Source organism: Acanthaster planci, linkage group LG13 (assembly GCF_054643075.1).
Source record: "Acanthaster planci isolate LZ-2023a linkage group LG13, COTS_SCS, whole genome shotgun sequence".
Classification (NCBI taxonomy): domain Eukaryota; kingdom Metazoa; phylum Echinodermata; class Asteroidea; order Valvatida; family Acanthasteridae; genus Acanthaster; species Acanthaster planci.
This window is the reverse complement of record NC_141789.1, coordinates 3,799,172-3,808,851: the sequence shown is the minus strand read 5'-3', so window position 1 is coordinate 3,808,851 and position 9,680 is coordinate 3,799,172. Positions and strand designations below refer to the sequence as shown.

General features: G+C 41.9%; 1 protein-coding gene across 2 annotated transcripts; it reads left to right on the top strand.

Moving 5' to 3' along the window:
- Positions 1 to 15: 15 nt before the first annotated feature.
- LOC110981253 (TATA box-binding protein-associated factor RNA polymerase I subunit B-like) lies at positions 16 to 9,333 on the top strand. 2 transcript variants are annotated; one of them, XR_015427487.1, is made up of 12 exons: positions 16 to 236; positions 1,499 to 1,610; positions 2,322 to 2,431; positions 2,663 to 2,819; positions 3,871 to 4,060; positions 4,647 to 4,758; positions 5,137 to 5,272; positions 5,532 to 5,741; positions 5,953 to 6,046; positions 6,864 to 6,976; positions 7,338 to 7,479; positions 8,177 to 8,300. XR_015427487.1 is itself a non-coding variant. In XM_022238667.2 (11 exons), the coding sequence occupies exons 1-11, from the start codon at positions 147 to 149 to the stop codon at positions 8,938 to 8,940; spliced, it is 2,088 nt and encodes a 695-aa protein (XP_022094359.2). In that variant the 5' UTR covers positions 18 to 146; the 3' UTR covers positions 8,941 to 9,333. The 2 variants fall into 2 exon arrangements, 1 of the variants encoding a protein (XP_022094359.2); XM_022238667.2 differs by lacking the exon at positions 7,338 to 7,479 and having other exon boundaries at positions 18 to 236; positions 8,177 to 9,333.
- Positions 9,334 to 9,680: the final 347 nt, after the last annotated feature.

Below are 9,680 nucleotides of genomic sequence, written 5' to 3'. Positions count from 1 at the left end.
GTATGCCGGGCCGGCCGCGCATCCAGTTAGCACACGCGGACGGAGTGCGCACGTACGTGTGTGGGCGGTATTATTAGCTCCTATCGTGCGAGAAGAGACACAAGATCGACTGATCGAAAGCACGTTGTTGGAGCGTGATCCAAAAAATGCCTACATGCGGCAACTGTCGACAAGAAGTGGACTTCTATGAGCATGGGGGACTATTTTATTGTAACGAATGTGACACTCAGTCACAGGTAATTGGGATACCGTTCCTAGCTTTTTAGACCCAGAGGATAATCTCCTCCAGATCTACATGTACGTCCTAACGTTAGTCAGTTGCAGACCAGTAGTACAGCACGTGCACCGTATTGCCCAGTACATGATGTGCACTGTACATGATGTACATGTAGGTCTGGTGCTAATGTAAAAGGAAGGAATTAATTCACATTGAACTCTCTTGTCGATTTGACTGACGTGATTGAGTTCAAATTCTGTGTCATATGCCTACACGTTAAACATGTTAGGCCTAAATGAAATCCAAATACGTGTTTTTCCTGAATGTTCCTACGTATGTTCTTTGGTTTTCTAAAAACAAAGTAAAGACAAGTTGGCTTCCAGTTTCCAGAGGTGGCGTAGGCCTACAAAGTAAGGAGGGAATTTACATTTGATTTGAAAAACATTCAGAAAACTTCCCCATGCTGTTTAAATGTTTAAACGTGTAAATGTCCTACCTTTACCACGGTGTCATTGAAAACTTTAAACACAACAAATTGTATACAGTGTAAATAGTTGACACAAAGTTCCGGTGATATGAATTCATGGTATTCCTTTTATGTGACCGAGTAGTGTTCTGAAAATCAGATTACATTTTACATGCACTGTTTACAATAAAAACAAATCCAAGATTGTGTCAATCAAAAGTCAAACCAAAAGAATCCATGTAAATGAATGGGAAAATCTGTAAATGGATTGGGACATTTTTTCCTTTTAAATGTGTAAACATCCCATCCTTAGTACAAGGTACACCACAAGGGGGTGGGGGGGTAGGGGAGCAAAGGGGACTATGGCCTCCCTAAAAGAGACAAACTAGTGTGTGTTTTTTTTTTTAAATAATGAGAAAATGGCAAATATTTGGTCTACATACCCAGACAATCCATTAAGAGAATAAATGAAGAAATTGTTCAAAGTTTTTGGCCCCCTGAAAACAAGTTTGACCCTTCAGAGTTTGGTTCCATTCTTGGTCGTATGTTTGGGTAGATTGTTAGTTTGGATATGTACATGAACTAGTTTGTAACTTAAGAGGGAGGGATACTTGTCGATAAAGCAGGCCAGTCTTGATGTGATATTTTTGTTTACTAGTGGCTAGGATTAGCGGTCCCCTCCAAATCTCTGTATATTTTATACATGTACAAGCCCCTTGATCAGTCTGTAGATCGTTGCACGTCTGCCAGCATTACTGTTTTTGTGTCTTGTTTATACATGTATAGTTGTATTTCAATGCATCTCTCCTGTTCAGGTCATGCGCGTCATTGAAAAGGACGACGACTTCACCGACTTGCATGGCCTCTCTCATGCCCACATGTACTCCACAAAGAAGAGTAAAAAGATGGTGACCAAAGATGAAACAGGTGGGCAGTGGTATAATCAAGTCCGTAAGTCGACCACAAGTCCTTCACAAGGCTCAAGTCAAGCCGCAAGCTACTCAAATGAACTCTGACATGGCTTTCCTTTATTGGTCCTCTTCTTTGTGACCAGGCTCCCGATTTGACTTGTGATTGACCTGTGATCTCGCTTTTGATAGACCTGGCCACAGTCAGGAAAGTAGACATTCTTACATGCAGCGCAAGTGACGTGTTGTCCTTGCCCCTCCCAAATTGGATTGGAATATATCAGTCCTGGGGAGTGTCATATCTCAGCTTTACCCGACTCTTGAGACTCAAAACTCGGACCAAGATTGATCAGTGACAGTCAACCATCGTTCCATTGTACCTGGCACACTAGTTACCAGGGAGAATCAAGCAGTTGTCAATAAATTGTCACTGAATGAACTTGTTCCCCCACCAACAGACAGAGATCTCCGAGTTTATGATTGTCAACTAGCTGTTACAGTTATAAGACAAACCGTTATGAAAGATACCAGTAGCCTATTCATCAAAATTGTGGAGGGTTACCGACCAAGATGTCATGCACCATTATTTTTTTTGCGGCGGGGTTCATCTGATGTTGGCTGCTATATAAAGTTTCTTTTTATAGCAGATTTATTTTTGCTTAGTGGCTCTCTGCTTTACTACCATCCTGTCCAGGGTTCTACATCTTTTTTTTGTGTCTGTTTGCACCAGATGCTGAAGAGCAGCAGGAGCAGTCTTGGTGGTCAGCTGAGCTGTATCAGGCCATCTTGAAAGCACAGGTCAAGGCCTTGCTCGCCATGGGATTCCCATCAAAACTGGACGTGAGTGCCCCAGATTCTTAGTTTAATCGTGAACAAATTGATCAATTTTGGCTGTATTTTTGCTCCAGGCTGTATTTTACCCTAATAGTCCTTAATCTTCTGACGGTGGAGGACTGAGGACTAATCAAGTGCCCAGGGTCCATTGTACTAACTTTCATTGAAGAAATTTTTGGATAGGCTACCTGTTGTAAGATCTTGACCTCCATTCAAATTTCTTGCTTGCTTGCCCAGGAGATAGTGATGCAGCTGTGGTTCCGCTACTTGAGCAAGTCGGGTACGGCCTTCTGCAAGACTCCCAAAGCAGCCAATGTAAGTGAAGACGTGCAGGGGGAGATAGACAAGGAGGACCAGGAGGAAGATACTTCCAAGAGGCCGCCATGGAAGAAAGGTGAGCCTTAGGCAAGGACTTTGCCGTTGAGAACGTCAGGAAATTTGCGGCTTAATCTGGAACTTGATCAGTTGCACACGGCACACTGCCAGATATAACAAGGATCAACGGGCATTGAGCTCTGAGGGATATTGTTGTAGTTGGCAGCAAACAGCAGAAGCAAACATGTCACTGTCAGATCCTAGAAATATGGAAGGGCTGCGTAGCACCGTGATCAGAATATTGCCAAGAATATAATATCAAATCAGTGCTTTGAAATATGTGATTGCCGAGCTTTCGGTAACTGAGTACCTTCTTCAGGGCAGGCAGATTCAGTTCTGAATGAACGCGGAAAAATCCACGTTCATTCCCCCTGGATGCAGTGTTCCAAGTTCGAAAATGACGCGCTGCTCCAGTTCCTTATGCTGCACATCAGATGACGTTTTCAGCAGGATGCAGATACTTACGTCTCCGAAGGAATGTGGCGGCGCGCAAAAGTGCTGCGCAACAGTGAGACAAGGTGTTTGTTGGCGCACACTGCGTAAGTGTTCCGCAAAGTGGTCACCAAGGCGACGCTTGGTCTCTCCGATGTACAGAGAAATATGGAAGGGCTGCGTAGCACCGTGATCAAAATACAGTTTACCACAGCGACGACATGTAATGCAATGAACTACATTACTAGTAATGCATATATGATCCCCACTGTCAGATGCTGTTGTATTTGGTAGCCTGGGGCTCTGACGCAGTGTAGCCTTGGAAATAGTTGATCTGTTAGATCAATTTGTCACACACAGCAGACTTCTTACGTTGACAACTGCAATATTTTACATGATTTCAGGCCAATATACCCCAGGTCTCTTCAGGTTTTCCCAGTGCACCTAGTGGAGCTTGTTGAACTCAACAGAACAAAACTAGGAATAAATGTTTCACTTAAGGTCATGAAAATTGTTGTTAAAAATCTCCAATGTTTGGTGTTGGAATTAATGCATTTGACTAACGTGACTCAGACAAAGAGTCAAAAAGTATACAAGTGAATTTGGCTACTACATGTACCTAACCATTGACTTTTTAGGCAAGCGCAACAGGAAGTTGCTCTGCAAGGATGACTGGCTGCATCGCAGTGAGAAGGGAACCATTGTCACCAACGCCATCCAGAGGTCACACACTGACAAAATCCGGCTGAGCCTGTGGAACAGTGTATGCTTCATGTACATGGGACTACAGGCATTGAAGGAGCATGTGCTGCTGTCTGACCTGCTGAGGTGAACAAAGGAATGACCCCCAGTTTCAGAAAGTGTCTAGGGGATTGATCTCTATGGGGAAAATTCGGAGTGCTTATTGGCCATTCTGAGCTGTACAAACATGGGAAGCTGGGAGCTGGTTCCTGATCCTTCCAATGGAATGTGTGAAGGGAACCAGTCTGAGTTATTCCAATCATTCAAGATAACCTGTGCAAGTTAAGATTTACCCTTTGCTGGGTGATGTGTGCCATTCAATGTACTTAATGTACTTACATGTATATCAAGGGAAGTGGGTGGCTAGTCCTCTATTTCATGGAAATACAAACCAGGTGGCTGGCCCAGACTTTCCTTAGTTTACTGTTGAAGGGGTACTTATACCCAGACTCCATTCTGCCTTCTGACCATTCTGAACCCCTCTTTGCCACAGACTGATTTCTAATTCCAAGAATACTCATTTCTAGTAAAAACTTTTTGTATCTGGCTTATCCTGGCTTTATACTGTACTTACTGGCTTGATAAAAGGACCACTTTCTTGCATTTGTTCTTCATTGATTGATCCATTAATCTATATATTGATCAATGCTGATGTGAATCTTCCACTAATCAGATGGGTTCGTGAAGGTCATCTCCCTTTAAGGTCAACCGCTGACGTCATTCCAGAGCACATCTCCAAGACTTTGAGCATCAAAGATATTGGGAGGTTCTGTAATCCGTTGGTGGTAAGTACAGACTCTATTAAGTCTGTCTTCAAATCGACTGTTTGGATCGGCATTTGCATGGATGTCACGCTTAACTTTTCCCTTGGCAATAAAAGGGCAAAAAGTGATGGAGATGTGTCTTATACTTGCTAGGGACTGCCATGGCCAACCCCAGCCATGAGATTCAGACCTAGTTTTCTATTCTCCTATAAAAGAAAGTATTTCACAAGGGTCTTTGGTGAAAAGAATCCACAGTAAAAAGCTTTTTTTTTTACCCTTTACACTTGTTTTGGCATATTTATGTGTAGTTTCCATGTGAATTCTCCATCTGTGTCTACATCTTGAAGTAAAGGAGGTGCAGTAGTGTTTACTGGTTTTCTTTCTCTACCAAATTATCAGTTCATGCCCGACGTCAACTATGTGTTTGGCCTCCTCAAGGAATTATCTGCCAAGTTGGATGTTACGCCGCAAAGCTTGAGCTCAACAGAGATGAGTTTCATCATATTCAGGGTGATCCACACCCTCAATCTACCAAGTTAGTCCTTGAGAAAGAGCAAACAGTGCAGACATTTTTGATACTGAATTCTACAAAGTGTGTCACATGAATCACCTTTGGCTTTAGTTTTGAGGAGACGGTTGTCTCTGCTTGTTGAGAAATATACTTGTGAATCTGAATTTAATCAGCTAATCAGAAAATAGAAGGATCGGTTGGAACCTTTTGTGGAACTGAAAACTGTTAAGATAATTGTAGACATTTTTCAAATTGTAATGCTCCTCTTTTTTTTCTCTTCTAGATGAGTTATGTCAGTGTGTCCATCGTTTGCATCTCCAGGTTCCATTGTCCACATTGGAAACGGCTCTGTCGAAAGGCAGTCCTGCAAGTCCAGAATGTCTGGCTCTGACCTATGTCGTAGTCACTCTCAAGCTGCTGTTTCGTCTGGACGACTGCAATGAGCATTTATTGTCCTCCAGGACCCAAAAGTTGCAACCTCTTTTCCCTGCTGGTAAGGAAGAAACAGCTTATCAAGTAACTATCTCGCATTCAACTTATTGTTTTTGCTTCCCGTACATGTCATTATAAACACTGCACAAAGTCTTTTGCAGTTTGGAGTTTCCTTTTTCTCTCTTAAGTCTTCCCAGTTGTATGCCTGACTCATCATTGGAGAAACTCACGAATGCAGTGGCCTTGTTGTGTTGCTCTGTTTGTCTTTGCAGACGTTCACTTGTTCAACTGGGATGTTTGGTTGGAGGTACAGAAATTACGGGTCCAACAGAAGCTAAGCCAAGAAGGCTTCATTCAGAATCCAAGGTAATTTGCAATTATTTTTAGAAACAGACTTTGTGTCTTCTTATAGAGGCTCTGCGTGGTAGCCATGTTGTAGGGCAGTTCGTTTGTTCTGCAGGAATACCTCCTTTGTGCATATTCTGTGGAGCAAAACCACTGGCCTGCAAGATGGCAGCTATGCAAACCCTCTATTCTGATGAATTCTGTCCTTTAAGAAAACACCCAGTGCATTTAATATGACCCCTTAAAGAAAAATGACAAGATGCGCAACATAATTAGACATTTTTAAAAGTGAAAAACCCAAACATAAAGAAACAAAACCTGTGTATTTTATTAAAATTTAAAGAGCTACCTTTGCATGCTATTGGATAATAAACCAGTAGAAATAAGTTTAATTAGATCAGAAAACACTCCATCATCAGACAGAATGCAGCTCTGTTTCCATCTTAAATTAACAGAAATAAATTTAGAAACAGTAGCAACCAGTGTTCTATTCGAGTCCATCACAAGTCCCTGTAAATCCCTTTAAGTCCATCACAAGTCATTCTGTCGAGAGGCAATTCACAAGCTATTGCCAAATGAGCTGTGACAAATGCATTCTTTTGTCATTGTTCCACCTGTTACTTATGACTGACCTTGTGAAGGGACTTGTGACTGGACTTGTGAAGGGATTTGTGAAAGGATTTGTGATGGACTCAAATGCAACACTGATAGCAACTTCACCCAGTCTGCACCCAGATTCCTGTCTATCTCATTACAGCATCCAGTGCAACCCAGTTCAATTTAACTTTATCCAAGGAAATAAAACAAAGGGTAACATGTTGTTGTCTTCTTGTCTCAGTGATATAGAAAAGGTCCGCAACATGGCTGGCTTTGTACAGCACTTCAACAACTTCTACCAAGTGGAACAGGTTAACAAACACTTGCATGCTGTGGACAAAACACAGATTAGACGTGAGTACATTAATTAGACATTATTTGGCAACCAACAAATGTACTTAGGAAACTGAGCAGAGATGAATCTTGCATGGGCTCATTTGTGGGCAAGTCACACGATGTATTATAAAAGTCCATACAGTCCACAAGATGCATTATCTCACCTTCTTTGTGACGTGCATGTTACCCACTTCCTGCTGGGGACACCGGATCCGGACATGTATGCTTTATATGCATGGCCGGGGTCTCTGAACTCGGACAAAGGGAACAGGGCCTTGTAACAAAAGACCGTACTCGGTACAAAAGACCAGGCTGCTGGGCATTGTCGACATTTTTTCACTCTCAAAATTCAAGATAATCTTGCCTTGTTTTGAAACAGTATACCACAGTTTGGGGCATTTAGAACGAGCGGATTTCCACTGAGGACAAAAGCACTGCACTACCGCAGCGATGAGCCACACAGCACCGCTGCATGCTAATCTGGCCCCTATTGAAAATAGGTCAGCAGTGCACTGAGCCAGGTTCGTGAACAAAAGAATATTACGTAACACCACAAAATCTGGGCTCTTTTTACAAGGCTGCAGGCCTGGCTGAGATACTCAGATTTGTCTGTCTGGCAAGAGTGGACACCAGACATGCCTTCACGTGTTTGTAAGTGTCCACTAATAAAGATAGGAATTTTTAAGGAATTTTGAAATCAGAAAAAAAATGATAAATATCGCGCTTCAGCAACATCAACATAGATAAATGCCCTGGCAGGAAGTGGTTAATGTAACAGTGTCTGCAACTTTCGCATTCAGTATTTATTTTCAGTGAGGGGTAGGACAAGTTTTAAAAGTGAAAAACAATTGACTGTGTTAGAAATGTATGATCATATAATTGTTTCAGCGAGCTGTGTTGAAGTTTGACATGTTTGATGGTGTCTTGTTCTTTATGAGTTTTTGTCTGAGAGAGATCAAAGAATTCGTTGCTTTGACAGAAGTAAATTACATTGAGATTCTTATTTTTAAATGTGAAAATGATGTCAGCATGTACGTGTAACAATCCTGCAAGTCGTGTATTGATTAAGAAAATTGCAATGCGGTAGACAGCAAAAAATAAAGTGTGGTATGAAAGGAACTTCTGTGCATTTATGTATACTTCACATGTTTTGGCTCTCCAAACCTGGTTTCATTACATATTGAAACAGTCTAAATTTAAAGTGTTTGTGTAAACTAGGTCAAGAAAAGCTGAAGGAATATCAGCGGCCATTCCGTACCCTACTCAAGGAATCGAACTCATCGCATCTGTCTCACTCGGCTCCCAGCAGTTTTGCTGTTGCTAGACCCACTCTGCAGTCAGTACCCTCAAACCTGCCTGAACACACGTCCCCAAAAGAGACCAGTGACCAGCCACAACCAGTGACCAGACTGGCCACAAGCTTGAACTGGGTCCTGAGGGACGACTTACTCAGTGAAGACTTCTCAAGCCACACCCTGAGTCATCTAACTAATCTAAAGGCGCTCTGCGAGCAGTGTATTGTCCCACCAAAGAGTGTCTTTGAGGCGCTAGACCTCCCCGAGAAGAGCGACCAGAGTGAGTTGTGGTCATGGAGAAAAGATTCTGCTAAGCTGCATCCAAAAAAGCCCAAAAGCAAACGTTTGGGACAACAGATTGGCAAGGCTGATGAGGAAAAGGAATGCGGCTGTGAAAAAAGTGAAGCAGATGAAGATGAAGTATTGACCAACTCCTGTGAGGAGGATGGACATGGAGAGATGCACCACTACCTCAGAGACATGGGCCTGGTCAGCCTGAACACATCTTATGTGACGTACCCAACTTGCTCCAAGTCAATTAAAAAAATGAAGCCAGAGCATCAAATGGACTGCTTCCACAAATCAATGGCCTGGTTGTTGGACTTGTGTGGTCAGTTGTGGGAGCTCAGGCCAAAAGACATCTCCCTGTGTGTCCTCAAACTGGAGAACATATTATTCCAAAAATGAAGAAGCAGCTAGTTGTTCGATTCATCATAGCAGAGATCGACAAACTAACAGTATTCCAGTTTATGCATTGCAACAGATAAAAACTCAAATTAGTATCATTAAATTGAAAGGTTAGGTCATCCAGAGTGCAAAAGGCCTGTCTGAACTGCATGTAATTTTATTACTGTTGAAAGAGCTGAGAAGTTCTTTTTTTTAAAGCTGTTAACGGATTTTAATTTTGTTGAGTGCACAAAACATTGTCTTGAGTAATTGGAATCCTTCACTCATAGGAAAGAGTAGTCAGACCTATCTAATCTGGATTCATGAGATCCAGTTTTAAGTCAAGTGTATTCCTTGTGAATATTATTGGAAATATTGAGTCATATTAAAAAGCAAAATTGAATGTTAAAGTCATTTGTTTTAAATCAGTTCTTATTTCTTTTGATTTAAAAACTCAGAACCTGACAACAATATGTGGCCAATGTGGGAGCCAAAAATCATTGGCAACACTCTGCCAGGAGCATATAGTGTTTTAAACGGGTTAAAAACAACGTGAATGAATTGCATTTGTTTCCCATATGTTCACTGTTGAGTCACACAAGAAAACAGCTATACAGAGACAGTTACATTTTTGCAAATCAGTAAGTGATCCTGAAATACCTGGTTTTTAAAATAATGCCGAAACAGGCCCAGGTTCCTTTGTGAATTGGAGATGTTTTGCTTGTGGAGAGTGTCTGATCTGCTCATTCCACACATTACAA

Bases quoted from the DNA above. Each gene is read 5' to 3' on its own strand.
- LOC110981253 (XM_022238667.2), top strand. From the start codon at position 147: ATGCCTACATGCGGCAACTGTCGACAAGAAGTGGACTTCTATGAGCAT. The intron at 4,061-4,646 runs GTGAACAAAGGA...TCCACTAATCAG, and splicing joins CTGCTGTCTGACCTGCTGAG to ATGGGTTCGTGAAGGTCATC. The intron at 6,977-8,176 runs GTGAGTACATTA...TGTGTAAACTAG, and splicing joins GGACAAAACACAGATTAGAC to GTCAAGAAAAGCTGAAGGAA.